A 27,950-nucleotide genomic window follows, 5' to 3' on the forward strand; every position below is an offset into this window, starting at 1 on the left:
TTCTGATTGTCCGGCACCCCAAGGCTCGTGTTTCATGGTGGTGAGTTAGAAAAAAAGAGAGATTGGGAAGGAAAGAAAGTGGAATTTAGACCAGTGAACTGTTCCCGACGCTGCTGCATAGGTGTTTAATATGCCTGATAGCAGTAGCCTAGCTGAGGTGCCTCAATTCTGTTTTTCATTTTGCCCATATTCCCCTCACATTCACATTTATACGTAGGCGTCATTGCCTGTACTCTGCACATTGCCACCTAAATTCATGTGGTTATTTAGAGTATTGCTATTTTATGTCCGTGTTTGGCTAAAATCTTTACAGTCGTGTCCATCTGTAAGTCTTTTTTTTACTGTTTTTGTTAATGTGACATTCACTAACTTTCATATGGTAATAATAGCAGCACTTCTTTCACAGACTAATAGCAATAAAGCATTAAATGATGATATCCAGAAGGCCAAAAGTCAAGTCTGGACGGATATATACGCAAACTAAAACTTGACCCGATGACAGAGACTCACCGCTGTGAGGCCGGAATTCTGATTCCCTTTCATCTCACTTTTCACTCTACCTCCCTGGTCTGGGTCCAATTTCTTTTGCCCTGTGAGCATGTGTGCACGTCCACGTGTGTGTTTTGCAAGTGTGTGCGCATGTTGGCATGTTCTTGTAGACCTCCGGGAGCTACTCTTGTTTTTCCTGTAAATCTGTGATTCAGCATTCAGTCTGCATTTTACTGCACACAAACAAACATACACAGCGATACACACTTGCAGGTGCCAGATGAGTACAGTATTAGTGGAATGCAAGCATCTGTGCCTGCACACACAGACTTAAGCTGCAGGGGTTATGTAACTTACTCTGTCATTTCAAATGATTGAAAATCACAAGTCCTTGTTGTGCTGGACTAGATTACCGTGTTCTGGGCCAGGAGTAAGTGCAGTATAGTCGTGTACTAAACAATGCTAAGTAAAAGTTGTGTTTGCGTATCAGGTAACAGAGGGGAATCCTCTGTTAAAGACCTCGACATTCCTCCTGCTTCCTTGATTGCCTGACTTTTGTCTGCAACTCGGTTTGTCTGGGAAAAAACAAAAACAAAAAACGTGTCATAACATAACTTGCGATGACTGAGATTTAATGCCTGTGCACCACCTCGTAAGTTAAAGATAATGGCTTTGCTGTGATTTCCGCTTTGTTTAAAGTGATCACTACGTGCGGAAGATTATCTCATTGTGGATGTTGGATGCCCAGCTGTCAGCTGCATGTACGGTGCCATCCTCTGTCACTCGTGCCTCTTCCTAAAAACAAGCTTGGGGAGCACCAGTGGACTTGGATTAAAACCGGGAAGTTGTTTTTTGATGTCGGTGTGTCCGACTGTGGACTGTGGACACAATGTGGACATACAAAGCAGATGTGTTGCTGCACAGACATCCCTGGGAATTTTCTTAGATGGAACCAAACCTTTCCACCTTTTCTCACCTCACACGAGTGCACTAAAATGTTTGGTAGATACATGACCTGGGGGCACATGGGACTTGTATTTACTTATTAAAATTTGACTAAATCAGCACACTGTGCTCAGATTTCAAGGATAACCCTTCTAGCATGCAATTTGCCAGGTGCACTACTGAGATGCTGCAAGTGGAGCTTGTGCTCTAAGGTTTCTGTTCCAGGAGCACATTTACGTACACACAGACTCCTCCGACAGTAAGTGTTTCGGGGCGTACTCAAACAAGGACATTTCATAATCAAAGGGTACACTGCAAACCTCACGGTTAGGGATAAGTTTAAGTCGATTTTCACCCCTTTTACATATCATTAGTCAACACAAGGCAAGGCATGAAAGGGAAAACGAGAGAGGGAAAAAGAGAAAGTAATGAGGTTACCTCTGCTCACTAGAGATTATACGCAGAGCTTTCCCAGCTCCGAAGATCAGAAGACGAAACACAGAGAACAGGATGGGGGAAGCCTCCTGTGTTAATTAGTCATTTCAGGAATAATACGGTAGCATGTGAGCCTTATTTTGTGGAGATGTTGCTGAGCAGTGCAGTGGAGTGGAGTCAGCAGCAAAAGAAATGAAATAGTTATAGTATATAAGCCACATGCTGCGGTTGTGTCGGCCCGGGGGGAACTCTTCATGGTGCTGAGCACAGACTGCTGTATTCAGGGCTGGCAGTAGAGACTGTACTAAATGCTAATGAGAGCATGTGAAGGTGCTCTTAATATACATTTCTAATATCAACAGTGAAACATTTCTAATGTTTACTGTTCTATTTGCTAATTAGCATTAATATAGCAGTTTTATTACTATTGTTATAATGTTGTTATAATCTGATGTAATAGAAACAGGCGCTGCCGTGATGCATTCACAGTCAGTAGACCTAATTTAAATGAAGGAAGGAAACATGAAGGTCTTTATCACATTTCATCACAGTCCATGTAATGTTATTGAGACCTTGTGATCGCAGAAGACTTTAGGCTTTGCTGGCTGGGAACATTGAATACTGTACAAATTTCTGTGATAATCCATAATACATGCTTGAAAATTGTATGGATTAACCTTAAAGTTGGTGAGAGTAGACGAAAAAAAACAGAAGATCAATATTGTACATTCTCTGGGTATCACAAACCATCCAGTACAACATGTCTAAAAGCCATGCAGTGTATCATAGAAGTAAATCCAATGTAATTTAATATAATCAAGATATGCGTGTAATGATTAACTTCAGTCCTGGTTACTGTGCCGCTGATTTGTTTTTGTTTTCCCCCTTTAAATTAGTTGAAGTTAACAAAAAATGCACACAAGCTGCACATACCTACAGTGGAAGGGTGTGACTTTGTCAAACTCAGTGACTGAGGAGAGTCCGAAATAAAAGATGATCACATCTGAGAAGCTGGAGAGTTGTGGCTGATTAATTTTCTATTGATTTGCTTTATCAGTCATACTTAAGTTCACTTTATACACAGCTGTCTTACATTGAGGTTGAGGTCTGCACTTTCATTATTTTCTTTTTCAGCCATTCTGTTGTAGATTTGCCGCTCTGCTTGTGATCATTGTTGTGTTGCATGACCCAGTTTAAACCAAACTTTAGATCAGGGGTCCTCAATCCCAGTCCACGAGGGCTGGTGTCCCTGCAGGTTTTAGATGTCCTTGATCCATCACAGCTGAGTTAAATGGATAAATTACCTCCTCAACATGTCTTGAAGTTCTCCAGAGGCCTGGGAATGAACTAATCATGTGATTCAGGTGTGTTGACCCAGGGTGAGATCTAAAACCTGCAGGGACAACGGCTCTCATGGACTGGGATTGGGGACCCCTACTTTAGATGATATGCTGTGTAATTTTTAAACACACAGCATATCAGCACATATTAGGGTTGACCGATTGGACGAATATATTGACTATCAATCATTTTTACAAGGGTCATTTATTTAATTATTTGCCCATGAGTAAGTTTGCTAATAATGATGGAGCTAATAGAAGCAGTCAACAGAAAAAAAACAAAACACAAAATAGCGCTGTTTTAACAGCATCCTCTTTCATCTGCAAGAAAATGCACCCTCCTCTGAGTGCGCCCAAATGCTTGTTGATGGAGCTGCAGAAGCTGGTGATAGCCTAGCATACTCACTGGTGGACATGCTCGTGCAAGTTAGTCATGTTTGGGTACTTTGCCCGCACTATATGTCTGGACAAGCGGCACACTGCTTTGGTTACATCCTTAGGCTTACCTCTTTTCATCTGGTTTAAAGCCAAACTGTATATGCGCCCTCTAGGCGCAATCTTTGAGAAATACAATATCACTTTTCACTGTTATGCTGACCATATACAGATCTACTTTGAACTAGCTGATGATCCTGCTCTGCCTTTGCACTGCTTTCAAGAGTGCATGTGTGAGGTCAAAGAATGGCTCTTAGGAAACTCTCTTATCTTAAATGATAAGAAAAATGAAATCGTGATATTTGATAGTAATATTTCTCGTGGACAACTTTGGTTCCCTTGCCAGCTCCCTCTCTGACACTGTTAGCAATTTGGGCGTATTGCTGGATAGCTCTTTTTAATTTGATAAACAAGTGTCCGCTGTAGTTCTAGTTTTTACCAACCGCGTCTCATTTCTGAGGCTAGGCATTATGTTCCGCACAAGGACCTGGAAAAGCTTGTTCAAGCCTTTGTGACCTCTAGGCTGGATTACTGCAACTCCCTTCATTTCGGTCTTTATTCTACCCTTCTTCATAGACTGCAAACTGTTCAAAATGCGGTGGCATGCCTTCTGACCGGGACTGGGAGGTTTGCCTCTATTACCCCTGTTCTAGCTGACCCGCACTGGCTACCTATTAAATACCGCATCCAATTTAAAATACTGCTGCTTACTTTTAAAATTATCAACAACACAACCCCAAGCTACCTTAGACCGTACATTCCCGCTAGAGCACTAAGATCGTCTACTCAGTTACTCCTGGTGCAGCTAAGATCTCGGCTGAAGTCTAGAGGTGACCGTACGTTTGCCTTGGCTGCACCTGATTTATGGAATAACCGCGTGTCTGATTCTATCCAATCATTTAAATCACAGTTAAAAACCTATTTATTTAACCTTGCCTTTGCTGCTCGTTAATGCCTGTAGCAGATCCCTAGACTCACTCTGTATTACCTTTTATATATATCTTTTATGGCTTTGTGCTTTTAACATGTTTTACTTGATATGCATTTTATGCTATTCCTGTGTTTTAGTGCCACTGACCTGTTAGCATACGTGGTACTTTGTTATGGTCCTATAATATAATATTTATAATATTTATGGCTTATTTCCTGTCTTTTATGTGAAGCACTTCGGTATACCGTTGGTTTTTAAATGTGTTCTATAAATAAAGTTGTGTATTGTATTGTATAAATCCCAAATTAGCGACTTTATATTTTTTTTAGTGCTGTCAGGGTTAACTCGCCGTCATCACGACTAACGTGATTAACAATTAACCCATCTGGAGCGCAGACTGAGTCAAAATCCCTGAATTGTCTCTGTCAAAACATTTTGCGCAGTTTGTCCAAAGTTTGTTCATTCTCTGCTCCAGATGGGTTGCGTTAATCCTGATGACCACGTTAACGCCGACAGCCTAAATTTTTGGGGGAAATTACTTCGTCCATGTTTGGACTTCTTCTGTGTTGTAAACGCGTCACCTTTCCAAACAAGCCACACATCTTCAGTCTTTATCTAATTGTACTGTCATGAATTTTGGCATTTAACATGCTAACTGAGGCCTGTAGAGTCAGAGATATAGCTCTTGGGTAGACCAGCAACTGACTTAAATGTTTTACACCAGTGAATGATCTTGCTTCCTGTAGCCTGATGACATTCAAACTGTTTTCCCTTATAATCCTTCCCACACTGTTGGGCTTCTTTCCTCTTTGGCATTATGTTTACACACACCTGAATGCTCCAGACCAGCAAGCTGCCAAAACTTCTGTTTTTATAGAGGTGCTCACATTTGCTGATCATCAGTTACTCAACTGTACTTGATTATCAGCACCTGGCTGCTACTTATCCTCTTAATTCCTACAGAAGCAGTAATGGTGTACTTGGTTTTTTACCCACTGCTTCTGCACTATGGCTTAATTTTTGTTTTGCATGTTTTATAATTCATCTGAGGTTGTATTACCTGATTTTGTATGCAAAAACCTTAAGATTTGAATTGTAGTATATCCGACACACGTAGAGTAGTGAATGCACCTCTTTTGTGCATGCATTTGCATTAGTGCCACTGAGGCACAAATGCTAGACATAGCCTAATGGAATGGTCTTTCTCATCTATCTTCATCTGCTGTGCAGTAAACGCCTCTTCACTTATACAGGAGCTCATTACTCACAGTGGCAGCCATTTGAATCTTTTATCAGAGGGATTTTTAATTGAACACTGGCAAATGTGCTCCAAACAAATGGGCTTCAGCGAGCCTGCGAGCTGTGTGTTTGTATGCGTGCGAGTGAAATATTCATCGGGTGAGTTTGCGCAACGCCGTAGCCGTCAGGTTCTGCAAAGTGTACACATTAGCTACCAGCCCACATGGGAGATGGCGAGCTGTCTGTAGAAACTGTGTGTGATTCACTCACAGGGAATCATTTCTAGAGTGTAAAAGAAGTCGTAGAAGAACTCTGGAGTTTTAGGGCCTTAAAGTCCCAGAAAAACACCTGCAGCGGATAATCAATCCCACCTGAACAAGTAAATGAAACTACTTTCTGTTCTTGTTATTTTAAAGATCAGCAGTATTTCCCCCTATTTGGAATCAATGCGCATCACATTTGATTGAGTAAAATTTAGCTGTTAGTGAACAATTGGCAAAACCTAATCATACTGTTGCCCCTTTTATTCTCAGCCACGAATCATTAGTCAAACTTAAAGACAAACTGATAACAGACTCATAACCAAATTCAAATTCAAATTTTATTTGTCACGTACACAGTCATACACAGTACGATATGTAGTGAAATGCTTGGACAACTGCTCGTGACCTAAAGAAAACAAAAAAGGAAAAGGCTATGAATAAGATAGGAAATAAATATGAAAAATTAAAAGGGTAAATTTAACTAGGAAGGAATAAAATATAAATTAAGGTTAAAAATGAAATAACTGTACAACACAAATTAGAATGAAGGGTAAATTTAACTGGGAAGAATAAGATAAAATATATAAATTAAAGTTGAAAATAAAATAACTGTACAACAAAATACACAATATAGAACTATATAAGAATGTATGAAGAAATCTAAATATAAATAAATATATACACGATAACAGCAGCTGTACAAGTATTAACCGGAAATGAAGAATATAGTGACCAGTGTTGTGCAAAACCAAAGTCCAGAAAGTCCAGTGTGTGTGTAAGAACCATATGTGTGGGTCAGTACTGTGTGGTGGTGTGATTGAGAGACCGTATCGCCTGCGGGAAGAAGCTCCTCCTCAGTCTCTCTGTGTTGGTCTTCAGGGAGCGGAATCGCTTTCCTGACCTCAGCAGAGAGAACAGTCTGTTGTTGGGATGGCTGATCGAGTGCAGGTCAGGGAGCTCGGAGCGGATGGTGCGCTCAGCTGACCGCACAACCCTCTGTAGAGCTCATCTGTCCTGCATGGTGCTGTTCCCGAACCAGGTTAAGATGTTTCCCGCCAGGATGCTCTCTATGGTGCACGAGTAAAAGTTCCTGAGCACCTTGGAGGGCAGTTGGAAGTCTCTCAAGCGTCTGAGGTGGTAGAGACACTGTCGGGCCTTTTTCACCACGGTGTTGATGTGACAGGACCATGACAGGTCCTGCGTGATGTGAACTCCGAGGTATTTGAAGCTGTCCACTCTCTCCACTGGGCACTCGTTGATGACGGGGGTCTGGTAGTTCCTCTCCTGCTTAGTGCTGAAGTCCACTATCAGCTCCTTTGTCTTACTGACGTTTAGAAGGAGGTTGTTCCTCTGGCACCAGTTCTCCAGATTCCTAATCTCCTTCAGGTAGGCCGTCTCGTTGTTATCAGAGATCAGGCCCACCACGACGGTGTCGTCAGCAAACTTGATGATGGTGGTGGAGCTGGTAGTGGCCACACAGTCATATGTGTACAAAGAGTACAGCAGGGGGCTCAGAACACACCCCTGGGGGGCTCCAGTGCTGAGAGTGGTGGAGGCTGAGACATGTCCGCCCATCCTTACTGCCTGTGGTCTGCCAGTTAGGAAGTTGGAGATCCACTGACACATAGATGAGCTGAGTCCCAGATGCTCCAGCTTGGTGGTGAGTGTGGAGGGAATTATGGTGTTAAATGCAGAGCTGTAGTCTATGAAGAGCATTTTAACATAATTCCCCCTTCTAGTGTCCAAGTGAGTGAATGATGTGTGGAGGAGATGAGAGATGGCATCGTCTGTGGAACGATTTGGACGGTAAGCGAACTGTAGTGGGTCCAGTGTGTCTGGTAGTGAAGAAATGATGAAGTCTCTGACCAGGCGTTCAAAGCACTTCATCACTACTGAGGTGAGGGCTACAGGGCGATAGTCATTGAGAGAAGCAGGGTGGGGTTTCTTCGGGACAGGAACAATGATGGACTCTTTGAAGCATGTGGGGATCACCGACTGAGATAAAGAGATGTTGAATATCTCAGTGAACACAGGAGCTAGCTGGTATGCGCAGTCTCTTAGGATACGACCTGGGATGCCGTCTGGTCCTGCTGCTTTCCTGGTGTTCACTCTCTTGAAGGCTCTCCTTACTTCATGCTCGGAGATGACGAGCACGTTTCCGGTGCTGGCAGTATCTTCCTGTCTGCAGCCGTTAGCGCTGCTAACACTAGCATTGTTGGAGACCTTAGCTGCAGCCTCGAAGCGAGCATAGAAAGTGTTCAGCTCGTCTGCCAGAGTCACGGCCGCGTTCGTCATACCGGTTGTTGGTGCTTTATAGTCCGTTATTGTCCTTAGTCCCCGCCACAGGCTCCTAGAGTCACTCTGTTGGAGTTGTGACTCTAGTTTCCTCCCGTAGCGCTGCTTCGCCTCTTTCACCGCCCTCCGCACGTTATATGACGCGGCTTTGTACGGGTCCATGTCCCCCGTCATGAGTCCCGTGTTGTAGGCAGCGGTGCGGGATCTTAGAGCGTCGCGGATGGTTTTATCCACCCACGGCTTCTGGTTGGGAAACGTTGTGATAGTCTTTGTCTCCACGGTATCATCCGCTAGTTTCCCGATGAATCCCACAACCGCTTCCGTAAACACGTTGACGTCATCGTCGGAGCTGTTTCTGAACATGCCCCAGTCTGCGTCATCGAGTGCGTCCTGTAACGCGGCCACCGATTGATCCGTCCAGCGCGCGACCTTCCTCTGAACCGGAACTTCCTGTTTCAGCCTTTGTTTGTATTTTGGCATGAGGAAGATGGCGGCGTGATCAGATTTGCCAAACGGGGGGCGGGATTGTGCCTTGTAGCCGTCCTTGACCGTAGTGTAGCAGTGGTCCAGTGTCCTTTCACCCCTGGTGGGGCAGGTGATGTGTTGATAAAAGTTCGGCGCTGCGCGTTTGAGGTTGGCACTATTAAAGTCCCCCGTCACAATAAGCGCAGCGTCCCGGTGTTGTGTCTGGTGCTGTGTGAGTGCCTCATGCAGCTCGCATAAGGCGGTGACCGTGTCCGCTTGTGGTGGAATATAAACGGCACTTACAATGACCGATGTAAATTCCCGAGGTAGATAAAAAGGACGACACATGATGGACAGTAGTTCCAGATTTGGTGTGCAGGAGCGTGTGAGAGGAACAACGTTCGCACTGTTGCACCAGTTGTTGTTCACCATTAAACACACGCCGCCTCCCCTTGACTTCCCCGAGTCCCGTGTCCTGTCCATGCGGTGAACCGAGAAGAACTCGGCCGGCTGGATGGCGTGGTCCGGCACCGCTGGGTTCAGCCATGTCTCGGTGAAGCAGAGGAGATTGCAGTCCCGAATGTCTCTCTGGAACTTTATCCTGGCCCTGAGGTCGTCAAGCTTGTTCTCCAGTGACTGGACGTTGGCGAGCAGGATGCTAGGCAGAGGTGTGCGGTGTGCACGAGCTCTCAGCCTGTTCCTGACGCCGGCTCGCTTCCCTCTAGGCCGCCGCCGCTTCCACAGCCATACTTTTATTTTAGTTCCTATCTTCACCTTATTCAGGACTTAATCATGAACTCTATGCTTGAAATGGGGTTCATCTTCCATTTCTTTCCATTCACACGACTGCTAAATCGTTTGAAATCCTGGGTGCACACTTGCGTGTTGACTTCAGCTATTGGACCCACCATCACGGATAAGTGGTTGAAGATTTAACCAGTAATCTGATGCTTTCCTGGGGTGAAATGCCACAAGGTTGTGGGTTACAAAAGGGTCAGAGCTTGTTCATCCTCCTCCTCATCTTGTTCTCTGACCCTGTTGCTCACTGTCTTATTAAATACAGTCAGAACGACAGCAGGTCAGGAGGGCAGCAGTAACAAAAATGCCTTCAATGGATATATTCAAGCTCAAAGCAGCCTGTGAGCTTTGCTATGAGGAAGCAAACATTCGTGCATTCTCACATTTTAGTCTCGCTCAGAGGCGTGTGATGCTGCCCGTGTGTGTGCGTGAGTGTGTGATATAGAGCTATGATAATTTTGTATGTTCTGATTAGTTTTTATTTTATTTCAAATTGACTTTTTGTTTTTAATTCAGTTTAGGTTTAATTTAGTTTTCATTAGTTTCAGTGTTACCTTTAGTCTTTCTGGTTATTAATCTATGGCGAGGATATGTGAGAGGCAAGATTTAGGAAAATAAGCACAGGTACTACAATAAAAACACAGAACCTTTTAAAAACTGTTGACTCAAACACGCCCACCAATACCTCATTATTCAAGGTAAATTTTTCACTTAAACAACAGATGCTGCTTTATTTTCTTCCTTTCTTTCTTACAAGGATAGTTTTTATTTTATTTTTTAGTTAACTAAAATGTTTTGCCACATCTTATTTTGGTGTTTAGCTTATTTTAGTTAACGATAACGACCTCGGTGTGGTCGCACGCATCCATCCACAGCAGCAATGTTCCTCCTTCAAAGCTCAGTGATCTGGTAAACAGAGGATCTCGGTGATGACGTAAAGCTGGCGTGCATTTTGGACCGTAAAAGTAGCTATGCATTACCCTGATATCCAGTAAAAAATACTGTGGGTACTCTCATGACTATAGAAGGCATCCAAGCTTCCCAGCTAAGGTCGCCATGGTGTTGGACTGAAGGCACACAAATGAGACTAAACACACCGGCAGCCTTGATAGGGATATCCTGTTTCTCTCTGTGCGCCCCTACTGAGAAGCGAGCGGAGACGAGTTCTCTGAACAACACTGTTAGTCTGAGTAATTGACTGCACCAGACTTAAGTCATGTTTTGGCTCAAATTGCACATTGTGAAGAAAGTTGAATTTCTTTTCACTGTAATTCCAACTAATGCACTGTTCGGCTTGCAGCCTAATGGAAACACAACAAGCACTCGGATCATTTGGAGAAAATATTAGGCATAAGTTGAAAACATGTTCAACCTTTTATTTCCCCGATCAAACAGGGGATGCAGTCTACCATACAGGTATACAGTATTTAATTGCAATAATTGGGGCTGAATTTCAGTGCAAGTCTTAGTGCCAGATCACAGCAGTGGCTTTTTCCAAGAAAACCCTTAAGCTGTAGTAATGGATCAAATAAAGTCTCCTTATTTCTTAGTAAACACGAGTATGTCAGAAAATTCATATTGGGAAAAAAAGGATAAAGCATGAACAGAAAGTTCCCGTTTCCCTAAAGGTTAATCTGGATTTCCTACATATTGTCACGTCTGTTTTGTCTTAGTTAAACCAGCACTCACAATAGCAGGGCCGTCTAAACGGAACATGGCCGTAAGTTAGGGCTGGGCCATATTATACCGTTCACGGTAATACCGGTATAATGTTAGGCAACGATAGGAAAATGAAATATGGGATGGGAGTAGAATGGGAGTAAAACGCGCATGCGCAGTGCCTTTGTTTTCATACGCACATGGCCGATTGTTGAGTGAAACAGATGAACCAGAATTGGTTTGTAAAAATGGTGCAACTTCAGTGATGTGGAACTTATTTGGTGTTTGTCCGTCAGATACACGACAAAGCACATTTTTTTGCAGAACATGCAAGCGGCCGTCGTTATTGTCGTATTTGTCGGACTAAGATGCTCTTAAATCTGGGAGTAATCTGGGTCCTAAACTCCGTATGCTTCAGGTCAAACAACACTGCAGCATCACTGAGAGTTAAAAACTGTCTAAATTCTTTCATCTTTAATAAAACGATCAGCATTGCTGCTTTACCAGGTGTAACTATAAAGTTTAACTTCCAGGCATCCATGAAAACAAAAGTTATTACATTTAACGGAGTTAGAAGTTAGCAGGAAGCTAGCGGAAGTTAGCTCGCTAGTTTTGCTAGTTACCTAAGCATGATATTGCATGTTCTGACTGAGAGATTTCTGAAAAAAATCAAACGTACAGCTCTGCTATCACTTCCAACATAAATGAAGACAGGAAACTAAACAGCAGTGACGTTTGTAGGGTTACTGAAGTTGGGCTAGCTGGTATATAATGATGTGCTACGTGATCGCTAGCGACACAGCTATATTAGCATAACATAAACAGTGAAGCTGGAGGACGAACACTAACACTTTTCCACTTATAAAAGTTAACGTTAAGGTTCTTCATGGTTAGAGACAAATGCAATCGCATGGCAGGATGCTGTAAACGGACCAAACTTCAGTCAGGAGAACAACTGAGATAATCCATCCACAATACGAGGTTAGTCATTAATATACTGCAACATGGGAATAGAGCAGCTGCCAGAGAATTCAACATTAATGAATCAATGGTACAGAAGTGGAGGAAGCAAGAAGAATGAGTTTAATCAAGTTTGATTTATCTGACTGCTTTGTTTCGCTTAATGTGCCTTATAATCCTGTGCACCTTATGGTCCGAAAAATGCGTACTGCACACTGCAGTTTAATGTTGCAAAGCACCTCTTTTTAACTTCAGTGGATATTATACATGGTTATGCTCAGGATATGTCAGCCCATTTCTACTGGAAATGCCTTTTGGTTAAACTTTCAGCAAGGAATTTGCATTTGCACTGTTACATTTTTATAAAGCTTTAATGTACATAAAAACCAGCTTCTTGTTTAAGTGAAAATAAATGGAAGGTTGTCTTTTTGCGCTAGTAATGTTGTGGAGTTGTATTTTGTCTCGCATCAATTATATGGTCGGTTATATCGTTATCGCAAATTTTCAAATATATATCGTGATAAATATTTTTGGCCATATCGCCCTGCTCTACCGTAAGTAATGTTACCAATTACACCTGTGTTTATCCTGCGAAGGAAGGTCAGCAACGCCGCTCTGCAGACGGGCTGTGCTGTGCATGCTGTGGTGTGTTTAGGGGTCCGCTGAGACCCTGAAGCACAACACAGCACTCATTATAGTTATTAGTTACACCTGTTCTGATTCTGCTATGGTACGCAGAAGCTTCTGCTGTAAAGCTGGTCAATAGACTCAACAATTACCAATATTTAAAAAATAGGAAAAATATAATGGCTTATAGATTCACAGGTTTCATTGCTGTACCATTAATGATGGCTTTTGACACTTTGACACACTTTGACGACCTTCTGGGTTTTTCCAAGGGTTGCTTCCACGTCTAACCCACAGCTGCTCATTTTGTTCTATAGGCAGACTTGAAGTATGACAGAACCACCTTAGTTCAGAAAAGAGCTGGAATAAATAGCTTGCTTGCTGTCTTGTTGATCCTGGTCAGGATAATCTTAGGCGCTTAAAAAGAAAGCGGCTGGACTTCTTTAAGTTTAAGGCATTTCACCTCTTATCCAAGAGGCTTCTTCTTTGTAGCTCTAAAATCAAACGGTGGAGAGTCCCAGGTATTTAAACCTTAGAAGGGGCTGTCCCTCGCATCAGGTGACCTCAGTACACTACATCACAGGGTGGGGCAAAGTCTCACAGTGGTTTCACCCAAAACCTCTGGTAGTAATGACCCAAGCACATAGTTAACAGTGGGTCAATGACCACATGTTTGAGGGACAACCCCACTAAGGTTAAAATACCTCAGACTCTTTACCTTTATGTTTTAGACCTGAATGAGCCTCGTGGATTGATGGGGAATTTAGTCGCTTTCTTTTTAAGCTGATAGGAGTTGTTTTCTTGGTATTTTACTCCATCATTAGATGGTAAATGGCCTGTATTTATATAGCGCTTTACTAGTCTCTAAGGACCCCAAAGCGCTTTACATATCCAGTCATCCACCCATTCACACACTGGTGATGGTAAGCTACATTGTAGCCACAGCCACCCTGGGGCGCACTGACAGAGGCGAGGACACTGGCACCACCGGGCCCTCTGACCACCACCAGTAGGCAACGGGTGAAGTGTCTTGCCCAAGGACACAACGAACGAGACTGTCCAAGCCAGGGCTCGAACCGGCAACCTTCCGATTACAAGGCAAACTCCCAACTCTTGAGCTACGATCGCCCGCTAGATAAAACCACTTCAAGCCTCTACATTAAACATTTCACCACATTTTCAAAATCTTCATTCCATATTTAGCGATGAGGGAACAAAATCCCATCAGATCGTTAACTTACGTGTGTTGAATATGACACGTAAAATCAAATACAAATGGCGACCCAAGCATCGCCATTGAGAGCTTGCTGACATTTAGTTTAAAGCACCTCTGTGTGCAGCTTCTCATAGGTGTAGGAAGGTCTAACCCCGCTTTTATTTGCAGAAGTTTTAAGCAGATTTTGGTTTGATCTTTTTCACGATAGTATTCATTAGGGGCCACACTCCCTCTATCCACATTTTTTTGAACCTCTCATTTCAAAGCATTTCAGCCCTTTTCCCTGACATTGAAACATTTGTAATCTCTAGCAGATAATCTCTGCAAATCTCACCCATGTACAATTCATATACACACAAACCCCTGACACATGCACTCGCACACCTAAATGCTGAAAAGCCTCAGCTCAGTCTCTTCCTGTTTAGTTTTACTGAGTTCTCTCAGGAAGCTTCTGTTCCTGACAAACCAAGCAGCTGTCCTCTGCTTTTTCCCCATCTCCCCAGGAGACTGAGATCAGCACCAGAAGGAAAGAGTGTGAAGCGCTTGATGCAGAGGTGAAGAAAAAGAATCAAACATGTCAGACTTTGGTAAGTGCCCCAAGAATATACTTTGGCCTCTGAATGAAAAGGATGGATGCTAAAATTGATTTGTACCCTGAGAGCTTTGCCTTCTATCATCACACACAAGCCTCCCTTGAGAAAACGAGTGGCAGTGATAGCATGGTTCCCTGGCAGTGACTGAAATGAAAAAAAAAATTGGAACAATTAATTGCAGGGTGCAGTATCTGTGGGTTGGGTTTTGTTGGCATGGGGACCACATTTGAGAATGAGCGATGCACATTGCTGTAGTAATTACTTGTTGTGAGTGATCGTGCACAAACCGAAGAAGTGCTGCGCATCTTGTGCAGTAGTATCTTCACGCTGTGGCTTTATTGGCTTCTTTTGTATACGCAGTCGCTCGGTACAACATAGCTGTGATGTAAATGAACAGAGCTACACAGCGCTGTGTGTGTGTGGTCACAACTGCGAAAGGTCAGAGATATGTTACACAACTCTCTTTCACTTGGTGGTTCTTTAAGGACATTTTCTCATAATGCCCCAGAAATGTCACTCTGCTTCCCGCTGGAGTGGCCTTGACTCAGGACAAAAGGTAAAGAGAAGAAAAAGGGAAACAGACGGGCCCTGCTGATTAGTAAAAGACCAAACAAACGAAAAAAACTACACATTTAATCTTATTATACTGGATTCATCTTATTTTAATCTCATGATATGACAGAATAAGTCAGTTTTGTTGGTTAGTAGGAGTTATATAGAGAGGCTTTCTATTAAATCAAACACAGTGTACCTTTACTTTAGCAATGCTGGCATTCGAATGTGGTGCTGATGTCTTAAATTAAGTCTCGAAGGTTAAATTTATTTTATTTTTTTCTGTTAAGAGCCACTCTGTTGGAGAAAAGCGAGTCGAATTCCTCTGACTGTGTGCAGTGTTGGAGGGTGAGGCAGATCACACAAGACAGCGTTTTTAATTTTACTGTTTGGTGGTGTTGGGAGGGGTGGGAGTGGTGGGATTTGTCATTGAGGCCAGGCTAAATGCCAAATGTGCTAAAATAACCAGTGACCAGCAAAGGCAATAATTACCCTGCTATATTTTATTTATTTAACTGGAGAAACATTCTGTACCTGAGACAGGAGGAGTTCTCACGGCTTCTCGCAGCAAGGACGTGTAGACGAGTTGATGGTACCAAGCCAGAGTGACTAATCAGTTTGTTTCACAGTGTGCCAAAGCTGGAGATGCTTCTGTCCATTAAAGTTGAGTTTGAGAGAGAGAAAAGTTTTTCTGCTATGAATTTCCAGTGGTTAAAGTTGGTTACCCACGCACTCTGAGGCAAAATGCTCAGCTAAAGAATTTTAGAGTATGTGTGATAGTGAGAGTAGATAAAGCATTATTCTTCTCTTCTCTGTAGTTTGAGAGCTGGGGGGAAAAAAACTGTAGACATCAAAGCCTCTTTATAAAAAGTTGAAGTTTGGCACCACAATAAAAGTATACGTGTTTGAAAGAGAGTAGTAAAAGACTAGTGCAGATGGCCTGAAATGGAATTTTTTCTCTATGAAAGGTAGGAGCTCGAGGGACTCGGCAGTAATTTAAATGGCACTGTCTGGTCCTGGACCATTTGAATTCATTTCGTCATACCCCCGAGCCCCCCCTCTATAGACGAGCTGTCTTTGTGTGTGGCTTTCTGCCCTAAATAAACACTGCATTAGGACAGTTTTCTTTGCTGCCCTCCTCTCGCCGTCCCTGCCCACAGCAGCACTTCCCTCCTCGCCCATTATTAGCCTGCTGAGTCCAGGGGAAGCTACCCAAAGGACAAACTGTCCCCAAATGGCGAGCAGAAATGGCAGGCTGGTCTCCACAGACTGCAGTACAGCTCTCATCTCCCCCTGCTCCACCAAGCTTTGAGAACAGCGACGCAAACAGAGACAAGACCAGGGAATTTTTTTGTGAGGGGATGGCGAGTTGACAGTAATGTCACTTCCTGTTTGGTCTAAACCAACTCCCTCTCTCTCCTCTGTTTCCTCTACATCTCATGTTAAAAAGAAGCACAAACGTGCAGGATTACCTGCGCTGTTGGCGAATTTTTAACAGTGTCAATAGGAATACACACTGATACTTCTTTTTTTTTTTTTTTGACCCAGTGTTGAAATTGCACATTTTCATTAATGTCCCCCCTCATCGTGAGTTCAGCGGCCGTGTATATAAACACATCATCTGACTGAGTGTGTGAGTGACAGTAAACACTGTCACAGCCATCTGGCACCTCTACTTTCCTGGGTATCGGGTGTACAGCTACAGACCATCAGCAGAGCGTGCCTCCGCGAGCATTTAAAGCCTGTTACCATGGCGACAAGCATTAGCTGTATCAGCGTTGCTCGAATATGCGTCCGCGATAATCGAAGATCAGTGCTGAGGGAGACGGCGGGCAGGCTCGATAAGTCCAGGTTCTTTACAGCAGTGCCGAATTTTATCTCCAGGGCATCTTTGTGGTTAGCTTTGTTATCATTAAGGAGCAGTTTGTAAACACAAGCACCTTCTGTTAAAGGTGCGATTGGCATCTCATGTTGCCTTGGACACATGGCACGCACTCTAGGTGTCCAAAATTAATTTGAAGATAGACTATGTTTCTTCTCTTTTTTGTATAGTACAGAAAGTGGCTCATTTTGCTTTTTGCGTCGTGTCCGTGGAATCCTGGTGTGTTAAAGTGTTGTAGAGATTCAAGTGTAAGGGGGGAAAAGGAAAAGTCTAACTGTGAAGCTGACCAACTGTTTAAAGTCGGTCATCTTCACAGTTCTACACCGTTAGATGATATTTTAGGCACATTTCTGACACTATAATTGAGTTTATTTATACAACTCAATACCTACTGCCACCTCCTAATAATATTAGAGATTACAGAAGTCATGAGGAACCAGTCTTCAGGTAGGGGAAGTATATGCTTTCTCCTTTTGCTGGACATCTAGACAGCTGGCAATTACCTATTCTGAACGAGAGGAATAAGATGCTTTCATCCACATCGAACAGAGGCCGCTGAATATAGAGTTAGTGGGTGAAATGTTTGCATTGCTTGCGAGTTAAATGGCAGAGTTGATTCATCTGTCAGCCTTATCAAAACTTAACACGTTGCTGCGGCACACGAAGCTGAGTCAGAGCATGTCTGGACCAAATGCACATTTGGAGTAGGAGTAGCCGGGTACTCTGCCCCCAAGGCCTAATTATATTTTTCCACTGCGTATCATTCATGAAACTGTCCTAGCTCTCCTATCCAGATCAAATAGAATGCATTCATTCATTTCCCCCCCTCCTATTGCTGTGTGGCAGTCGCTTTTCCTATAATTCAGTCTCTTTGCTCTCTGTCTGTTTTTTGTAATACCTCCTTTCAGTTAAACTTGCTGTTCTTTGTGTGCGTGTCTGTGTTGGTGTGCAAGAAAATCTCATCTCAGCAGAAATCTCAGGTTTTCAGCTGAATAACGCCGAGGACGGCTCAGTATAGGCCACGCTGTTTTCTGCACTGAAATGCTTCCACAGCTTGGCTCACGGACTCTCCGTAAAAATGTGTCTTGCCAAGGGATTATGACGTGCGCTGATCTGTTTAAAGCATTAACACGTCAACAATATAGAACAAAGTCACAGCTGATTCTCTGTTTGAGACACAATTTGGTTTGCATCGTTATGCGTGTTTTGTCACGTCCAAATCCCCCACCACCAAAAAAAAAGGATTTTAAATGAGGGTGGCAGTCATATTGAAATGCTTAAATCAACAACAAACCAGGATGTCTAAAGTGCTTCAGTATATTGTTCTTTCAGCGTATGCACGGCAAAATGTCAGCTTTTGCTTTTTTTTCTGTAGCTGTTTGTCCTTCAGCGGGAACACCTGGAGGCTCAGCCAGCCCATATTAACACCGAATTGAAGGATCAATGGATATGAATAGGATTGCCAATGCAATCTACTGCTTGTTCGGGAAGCATTAAAATTGACTGGACACAATCGATGCAAGTGGAATCTTTTTTTTGTGACATAAATGAATGAAAAAGCAGCAAAGCTCACCGGTACCTAGACCCGGTTCGTAGAGTATGCTTGGGGAGTGTGATCGTGTGTACAGCGTCTCTTTATGTCTGTCTCCACGTTGGTTGAGTGTGGAGTGAGTGCATTTGAGAGCATGAGGGGGGGAATGGATGTTTGTGTCTGTGTGTGCCTGTATGTCTGTGTCTATATGTCAGGTTGGGTATCAGACGCCACCTCTCTGGGGACACCTCAGGCCCTCCAAGGTTTGGAGGCCTATCTCCACCTACCACCACTTCCCCTGCCAGTGGCGGACTCCCTCAGGTGTCGGTGCGTTGGTGGTTCTTTGTGTCTGGGGGTGGGCGTCCAGGTACACACCGGCTCACTCCTTGGCGGCCGCTTATCGGGGCCTGGAGCCTGTGGCTCGCTCGGGCCCCTTCGGGGGTGGGGTGCCCCCGGCCTCTCGGCCTGGGGCTCGGTCACTCAGGCACAGCTGGCGGCCGGCGGAGCTCACGGGCGCGTCACTGCAACTCCCCCTGGCTTCTGCTCCGCGGCTGCTGAGTGAACCCTCATCTGGGACTCTCCTCAGCTCTTACTGGAACAGTGGCGCGGCTGCCCCTCTGTTGGTCTTCCTTGGTCTCTTGTGTTCTGGGGGCCTCTGGATGTCTGGAGTTTTGATCTCCTCCATACCTGCTTCACACCCTGGAGGACGGGGCTGTGGCCCCCCCACACTCCCTAGCAGATCGTTACATGGAGAAACCTTTGGAATACAAGCGCGCTGATCCACACAGGTATGCACACGGGTGTTCACTGCTCGTAGACCCAAATTACACCTTTCTTGGCTGCTACTTCGAAGCACATCTGTCCTGCGTGCTGCACAACAACATTGAATATTTAGTATTTACTGCTGTTTACACTTAGCTAGATTAATGCGATGGTGTTGTGTTTAGTATGTTGCTTTGTTTTTGTTTTTTTTGTCTTTTTTGCTTGTTTTCTATTCTTCTCTCAACAGGTGATCCAGGAGATTTTTATTTTTTTTCTCCCCCCCTTTCTCACTGTCCCTCTCCCCTTCTGTTTTTCCTTTCCTTCCTCTTTCTTTCTCCCTTTCCTATCTCTCACTCATGTCTGTCCCGTCTGTAACATCTGAAAATAAAATATAATAAATAATAAAAACAAAGATCGACCAAATGGACCAATACGGCAATGCCACGATGATCCATTTGGCAAAGTAAATCCATTGGGTATCCTTGTTGGTCTTCAGACAACAATTCTGATGGCTAAAGAACCAAATGGGACAGGCGAAAAAAAAAAAAAAAAAAAAAAAAGGCAAAGCTCACTCTCAACTCTCGTACTGTCTTCAGGCTGTTGTTTACTCTGCTTTTCCTTGATAGTGTTTTCTCTTCTATGGTCTTACATATGTGACTTTAATGTATACTGTGTATCGGATGTCACGCTAGTATTGTCATAAGTAGGTGTAGAGAGTAGCAGCAGTTAGAGGCGGGGGTCCAACGATGTGACACGTAACCTATGATACAATATTTTAGCACTTTTAAACATTTTGTGACATGCTGAGTATTGCAGTAGCATATATTGCGATTTATCTTTTTTCAGTGTGTCACAAGTTGATGCACTCCTTTCTGCTGTACTCAAACTTTCCCCAGCTTTATGTTTAACTTCTCTGTAGCCTGGGTATGGCGGCGTCTATGAAAATATATCACGATGCTGTCACATGGACTCCAAACCCTTGTTTTCTACAACAACTATGTGGATTCAGGTCTTTGTAAATAAACTGGGTGATGGATCGTGTCATTTTCTTAGCTCCCGTTGAATCGAGAGGTAGCTTTGTCAAGATAAATGCGCCCACTGTCGGCTGCTTTTTCAGTTGAGCTTTTTTAATATTTGCTGTTTTCAGAATGGCGGCACGTGAGATGAGCCTTCATGTTCGTAGTAGTCCCAGAATATTTTACTTTCATATAGCACTCCCTGGGCCAGCACAGTGGTGTGGTGGTTACCTCACCGTGAATTGGGCCTGGGTTGAATTCATCATCTGAAAAGGGCCTTTCTGTGTGGCGTTTGCATGTTCTCCCCATGTCTGCGTGGGTTCTCTCCGGCTTCCTCCCACCAAACTCCAAACACAGTTAGTGCGGTTAGTGGGATTAGCTTAACTGGTGATTCTAAATTGCCCATAGGTGTGAATGTGAGTGTGAAAGGGTGTCTGCGCGGCAGCTAAGATGACCCTGAAGAAGAGGGACGGATGACTATCCTTGCAAATCCCATGTGCTATATCCATCTGCTTTGTCCCATACTTCCGCAAAATAAATCCAAGACACGTTTGATATAAATGCACATTGTGCTTTTTGGATTCTTTCCACGATATCTTAATCTTAATTGCAACAATTTCCACTCTCACACTAAATATCAAATATGCTGATGTCATTTAAAACAAAAAAACAACAACAGCATCGTGTGGCGAACTGAAAAAGAATTGATTTTATTATTCCAGCACTAAAAAGTTCCATTTGTTTTTATTTTATATAGTAAGATATAGATATTTGCTCTCACTGTATTGATATTATATGATCTACAAAATATGGCAATACTGTGCTGTAGCATAAAAGCTAAAAGGCTGTAGAGCTTCCCTGTTTCCTTGGCTCGAAGTGAAGAAATTAATTTTAAAAAAAAGGGAATAAACAAATACAAAAATTAGTTTCGGTGTTGGCTATTGTTATTTTTGCCATTTCTGTATAAGATATAAATAGAAAACCATGTGATCGTGAAAGAAAATGTGTCTCTCTGTGTTTTGGTGTGCATGTAACACAAACGTCACGCAGGCTGTGCATTAATGTGCATTAATGTTAGTTCCAAGTTTACCTCTTGGGTCATTTTTATGAAGCATCCTTCATAAGTAAAACATAAAGGAGCAGACTCTCCATCACAGGCCATTAGGATGCACTGTATTTACAGTAAATGCATCATGCATGAGCCATTTAGCTTCTTAGCTCCAGACAAGAAGAACCCTTGGCCTACATGCTGCTGCTGCTGCTGCTGCTATAAATTGCACATCTCAGGGAAGTCTCAAGTTGGCACTGCAAATTGCATTCACGGCACGCCACGCGACTGTTGATTGAATGTAATTAAGTTTTCCTTCTCTCCAATGAAGGTTTTTTTTTTTACTCCCAGCTTGAAGCACTTGGTAGGAAAGATCATTGTGTGTGTGTGTGTGTGTGTGTGTGTGTGTGTGTGTGTGTGTGTGTGTAGTATTTGAATACATGTTTGCTTCCAAAACGCTCGCAGCAGTGAAAAACAACATTCTCTGAGTTTCTTGTTCTGTTCATTGCTTTGTATCCGAGATGCTAACATAGAAAACTATTATGACATTCTTATTGTTCTGCTGTAGCAGCTGAAGTGGCAGCTTCTTTTAGCGATGCTTTCTAGAGCGTACAAGAGAAACTCAAGCAGTCTTCTTGGATGAATAATGCATGGGTTATTGCTAACAACATACTGGGCTTGAGTGCTGTGCTCTGGTCTAATCTTTGTGACTTGTGGATTTTAAACAGTTTCCTTTCTGCCTCTTTTGCCTAGGAGAATGAGCTTCAAGACTTCCTCCACGAGAATAAGCACTTGAATCTACAGTTGTTCAGCAACAGCCACAAGGCATCTGACTATGAGGAGGTAAGAGGTGAAAGCTACGTGTAGAAAGTTTGCTGTACATAAGTACACACTAATAGCTGCTAACTTGTCACTGCCTCTCCATCTTGACACAATCTGAAGAGTTTCTGGGTCAAACCATAACACAAACAGATTATATGTCCTTTTATACTGGATCAATGGAGCCCATTATCAATGAAATCTACAAGACTTAAAATCCTACACACACACTATCCCTTCAGTTTTAGCCCCAAGACTTCAAAGGCATTTGGAGCTGATAACAAAAAGTCCAAGTAGACCAACAAGGATCCCCAGGCCTCTCTATGAATGGGAAAGCAATTTTGTGAAGCAGCTGACTGGCAGGTATTTACTGTTGGTGCTGAAGAAGGGTGGGATGCTTGTTACTGGTGTCTTATCAGGACATGGGTGGCTCTTGCAGCAGTGATCTCAGCTGTTATCAGACTGACAGATATGAGAGTAGCTCTCTGCAGGGTAGCGCAGATACTAGCCCTGGCTTGCAACCCTGTGTTCTGATGCCTGTTATCTTTGAATGAACTAGGAGGGGCTACTGAGAGAGCCTCCCTCTACCCTTAATAGACTATTGACCTGCTTCTGCTGGATCCAGTGTAGTTGTTCAGTTTGTCTGCATTAGGCGTGGCACCCCCCTCCAGATAGTTTGTAATCTGTGGATGTGGGCCGTTCAGAGGAGACAGACTCGCTGGGTTCTGTGTGTGTTTTGCTTTGCTGATGTCGCTCGAAACGCCCTCCTTGAGGAATCATTAGTCATTCACGGTCGCCCTGAGGAAGGGACTTTACCACATTACGGCCGCAGGAGCCAGTCATCTCACTTCCACTTAGGGGCCTTTATAAAAAGCTGCCTCGTAAGTACCAATACAAATGATCTGTGGAAGACAAATTATAAAGAATATGTAGTGTTGGAAATAGTCACAACGCTTGGTTCAGTCAGATGCTTGGTGCTTGGCTAACAAGGAAACATGAATAATGTATTAATATTTTGGTTCATAGCAATGGGAGTGAGTCAATTATATTACTCTTGTGTTAATTACAATTATATAGTTTTAGCAGAGAAACCAGGCAGTTCTCTTACCCGACCACTTTCTGCCTGTTGCGTGCCATTCAACCGCATCACATTTTATAGTACAGCAAAACCTGTTCAGCGTCATTCATTCCAAAGCAGCAACTCTAACCTTCATGTAGCACGTTATATTCAGCTTGCATAAATATTGTATCAGTCACTGACTGACTAATATGTATTTATACAAATGATATTGGGAAACTGCTGTCTTAATGAACTAGATTACCGAACACTTTCTGTAATTTTGTGCACTTTCAAAAAAAAAAGAAAAAAAAATTGGACTAATGCTGCAGACTCTTGGAAACGGCTGTGACAGACTATTTAAGCTCTTCTGCTCTGGAGGCCCCAGCACCAGCACCATGTCTGTTATATAAAGGAACCAGAGTCATTTTTAGTGCTAAGCACAGCTGCTGAAGAGGCCACTTTGTACCGTTATCATTAAAATACATGTAGCATTGTGTTGCATCAGTTGTGAAAGAGTTGCAGTGTCGCTGACTCATTGTTAGATATTTTCTCTCATAGGCTCGTGATTCATGTAGCCTCTGCATCTGAAAAGTGAAGCCACTGGACAAGTGCCTTAAATCTGGTCTGCTAAAAGTCCAGGCTTAAGGCCACTGTATAAAGGTGCATGGGAAGTTACCCTCCTCCTTATCTCATGTACAAACTCAATTCAAATTTTCAGTTGCTAGTTTCAACTATAAAACAGCCATCATGCTCCATTGTTTGCATCATTAAACTTTAGGGTTGCAGGAGGACAGGGGCAGGTGAGGGAACCTGAAAGGGTATTTACCCATATCACATAAGAATGACATGAATCAATTTTTGTGTTCCAAAAATGCTACAAATTAGTGACGATTGAATACTGTAATGCAACTCATCAAAACGCTGGACCTTGCTTTTCCCTTGTGCACAGGTGAAGTCTGAGTATGCCCAGCTCAAAGAGACCCTTGGTGCTGTGACACAGGAGAGAGATTTAGCCCTGTGGGAGAGGAACCAGCTCCAAGCCAAACTGGAGAACCTAGAGCAGGTGCTCAAGGTGAGGAAGCTGGCTCCTAGAACAGACGCTGTCTGTCAGTACTGTGTGCATTTCCATTTCTAGTAATTCATCTGTCCTGGGATTCCTTTTCATTTATGGAGCCTAACCCTTTTGCCAGTACCCCTTTCTCCTATCTGTGCTACACTGCCTCCATCTGGTTATTTTCCGCTATACTGTCTAATGGCCTCGACATGTCTGTTGCCTTCCAGTGTCGTGTTGGGAGGTCTGACCAGGAGCTGTGAAAGAGTAGAAGCTCGGAACAGTCTGCGCTCTTCCCTTTCCAATTTCACCTTTTCACATTGTCCTACCCGACTTGATCTATCCCTTCCTTCTTTCCCCTTGCCCCCTCTGCCCCTGCTAGATTTATAAGGTATCACTGCTATGTCCATCTGTTGGGGAGAAGCCCATTCTGAATGCTTTCTGTCAACCTCAGTGGCTGTGCTTATCCCTCCCTTTATCCGCGGGCTGCCAGACATACGAATGGTCACGTGGCTATACGACCACAGCACTGCTTAATGTGATTTATGCATGAGGCGGGACAAAGAGTTTGGCTTTACGATGACGGGAGGGGGAGGAAGACTAGATGATAATGTCACCTACACGTCCGATGACATTACCTATCTTAGATTTTTACTGGCATGTAAATGTCATTTGCTTCTTTCACCTTACAGCGCTGCAAATATTCACATGTAGTGGGAGCAGTGATGTGACACGGGCACACTGTGTTAGGAAGAGCCGAGCATTCAGTCCCCCCCCCCCGTACTGTATGGCTTCTTTTGTTGTTATGGATGACCACAGACAAGTGAGCACGTCAGAGAGTTTGCTCACCCTTTTCACGTAACACGAAACCTCGCATTGATCACGCAAAGACGAGATCAGAGGACGGCTTTTCAAAGTAACCGAGACGAAACAGGTCTCGTGTTACCTAAAGGGGGCAGCAAACCTCACTGCCGATGGAAGTTTCTCGTTCACACACCAAAGCATCCCTAGTCCTCATCCATGAGCACCTTTGCGCAAGATGAGATCTGATCTTTCCCACGGATCGTTCGACATAAACATGTCTTCACGTGGCATTTGCTGTGGCATAGTTTATGTCTTTCTTGATTTTTTTAAGGGTTTAAAGGTCAGTACACTGTTAACCAGCCTCTGTATGCGTAATGTGTGCACATGTAACACTTCTGAATGTGGAGTTAAAGACTGTAGAATCATTTTGTGTTGGCTCCGTGCCTTTGGGTATTAGTACCACTAACAGCAGCCCTCTCTATGCCCCCCACCCCATCCCCCTTCCTTCCACAATTTTCCCCTCCGGCTCTCCATCCCTACACCCCTTGTGGACAGCATATGCGAGAGGCTGCGGAGCGGAGGCAGCAGCTAGAGTTGGAGCATGAGCAGGCCTTGGCTGTACTCAATGCAAAGCAGCAGGAGATTGACATTCTCCAGAAGGTAAGCGAACTCCAAGCACCAGTGGGGATGGGCTTTTGTGTTTGCCCGGCTTTTGGCGTGTGTCATGGGTGAAAGAGCTTTTTGTTGAACACCCGTGCGAAACATACAGCACAACAAAGGTGAAAGTCAACAGAAACGAAACAGAAGTTAAGGAGTGCATGATTTTCTCTACGCTTTTTCTAGTTTCGCACGAGCGTCTCCGTCGCATCCCCGTCCTGCAGCTGTTTATCAATCCCAGAGCGTTTCTGGAGCACTCTTGTTTGTCACAAGCGAGCAAATCAGACTTTTAGAATCCAAAGTAGACACGACACTTTTTAGAGGCACACTTTAATAAAGGGGGGAAAAAAGGCTCGCGCTGGCCATTTGATGGTTGGCCTTCCTCCACTGTGCACTGAAGCTGACTGTAATGTGAAAGCAACGGCTGAGATTACTGATAGTGTGAACATGATAGGAATTGTCACCAATGCCTTCTCTGGCAACACTGTGAGCGCCCTCGTGTTGCTGTTGCTGCAGTGTTCTGACTTCACAGTCAGCCCTTCACAGGCAGTCGTTCTCAGCTTTTTTCTCTCATTAACAGAAGCTCATTACTGCCTTATCTTCCTGCAGACACTCACTGCTCTCTGTGTTCTAAATTAATTGCCTGCAAAGTAGATTTATGAAATGGTAAAGCCCCGCAGATGCTCTCGTATTTATGTGGAACGCTTTATTATTTTTTTTCTCAACAGATGTTTCTCGTTTTCATAAGAAAAATGATGCGTACGATGCAGTGTTTCCGTATACTCCTTGTCTTTCAGAATGTAAACTCCCATTTTTCTGGAGCGCAATAGCATAAAAAATCAGATCATAAATCTACACCTTTTGATGTAGCCCAAAAACAACTATTCAAACAAACACCCTGGCAAGATGTTCACTGTCTGAAACGGCCATTTACGAATCGTGTAACGAAAAGAAAAACAGCCACAGCAAGAGTAAACGTTGCAGTATTTTTTAACTACGGATACATGGGCAGGCTCAAACTTAGGTTTTTTGCCCATAGATGATGCAGGAAGTCGTCTTCTCTTAAAAATGGCTGTGCCCCAACCACAATCAGCAGTTCCTCTTAGCTTTGCAAAAATGTACAGCTGTGTACTCTGCTTTGCTCCTGTGTTGTTGACAACACAGGAGCATTTATGTCACTTTCACCTCTGTAGCTGATGTTATATCTGAAGGAGGAGCCTTACTATGATTTCTGTGTTGAGGGAAACCATAATAGAAGCAATAAAATCATGTGTGCATCTAACCCCTGGGCTGGTAGTTAGAGACTCTTGTGCAGGTGCTCTTCAGCTTGCAGTTGCTTGATTATATTCAGTTTCTTGCACGCATGTAATGCTTTCATGTTGCACAGCTCTCCGAATGATAAATGACAAACATGCTTAACAAAACATAAAACCGGAGAGGCGAAAATGGTTTGAGAAAAGACGCGATATTCTTTAACCATTCGGCGATATCTTATCGAATCAAGCCACTGCTGGCAAACGTGAGTGCGGACGGGGGTCCGCGCCGTTTTTTCAACCATTTTCACCTCGCGCACCAATGAATGCCTTTGAGAGATGCTCTTTGTGAGGATCTTTCATCGGTGTTTTAAACAGAAACTAAAGCACAGCATAAACTGCAATGTAAGTGAACTGCACCTTGTGTTTCTCAGGCTCAGGTTGAGGCTAAAAAGGAACATGAGGGCGCTGTCCATCTGTTAGAGGTGAGCGTCTGGACTCTGGGGGTCTTGGGGGCTTTGCTGTGTGTTTTTCCTGCTTTCCGTGACCTCACTTCCTGAATTTTTTTTTTTTTTTTGTTTCTTTTGTTTCTTTAATAAAGTCTTATTGTTTTAAAACTATCTTGGCCAAAGTATACTGCTTTTTTTCACAGTATCTTTAAAATGACTTTTGGTATAGAGAGTTGCTTTTGGGGTAAATGAACCATAAAGCACGCAAAAATCTATATTTAGTCTTTGTATTGGCATTGTAATACGGCGATATGTATGCGTGTGTGTTGAAAAGATTGTGATTTTAGAGATGTGTATGAGTGATCACATGTGTGTA

At 43.5% G+C, this 27,950-nt stretch overlaps 1 protein-coding gene across 4 annotated transcripts in view; it reads left to right on the forward strand.

Moving 5' to 3' along the window:
• Positions 1-27,950, forward strand: part of rimbp2b (RIMS binding protein 2b) — a 106,618-nt gene that overhangs the window by 50,266 nt on the left and 28,402 nt on the right. For 3 of the 4 annotated variants that reach the window (XM_085367980.1, XM_085367979.1, XM_085367981.1), the window contains exons 3-7: positions 14,601-14,684; positions 22,235-22,324; positions 24,310-24,432; positions 25,771-25,875; positions 27,560-27,610. In XM_085367980.1, coding sequence (XP_085224106.1) covers positions 14,601-14,684; positions 22,235-22,324; positions 24,310-24,432; positions 25,771-25,875; positions 27,560-27,610 — 453 coding nt within the window. Of the gene's footprint in view, positions 1-14,600; positions 14,685-22,234; positions 22,325-24,309; positions 24,433-25,770; positions 25,876-27,559; positions 27,611-27,950 lie in introns of those variants that run through there. The other variant, XM_085367982.1, reaches the window with a different exon arrangement.

Source organism: Diplotaxodon limnothrissa, linkage group LG12 (assembly GCF_057381915.1).
Source record: "Diplotaxodon limnothrissa isolate DT_005_m linkage group LG12, D_limnothrissa_male_GT1.1, whole genome shotgun sequence".
Taxonomy (NCBI): Eukaryota; Metazoa; Chordata; class Actinopteri; order Cichliformes; family Cichlidae; genus Diplotaxodon; species Diplotaxodon limnothrissa.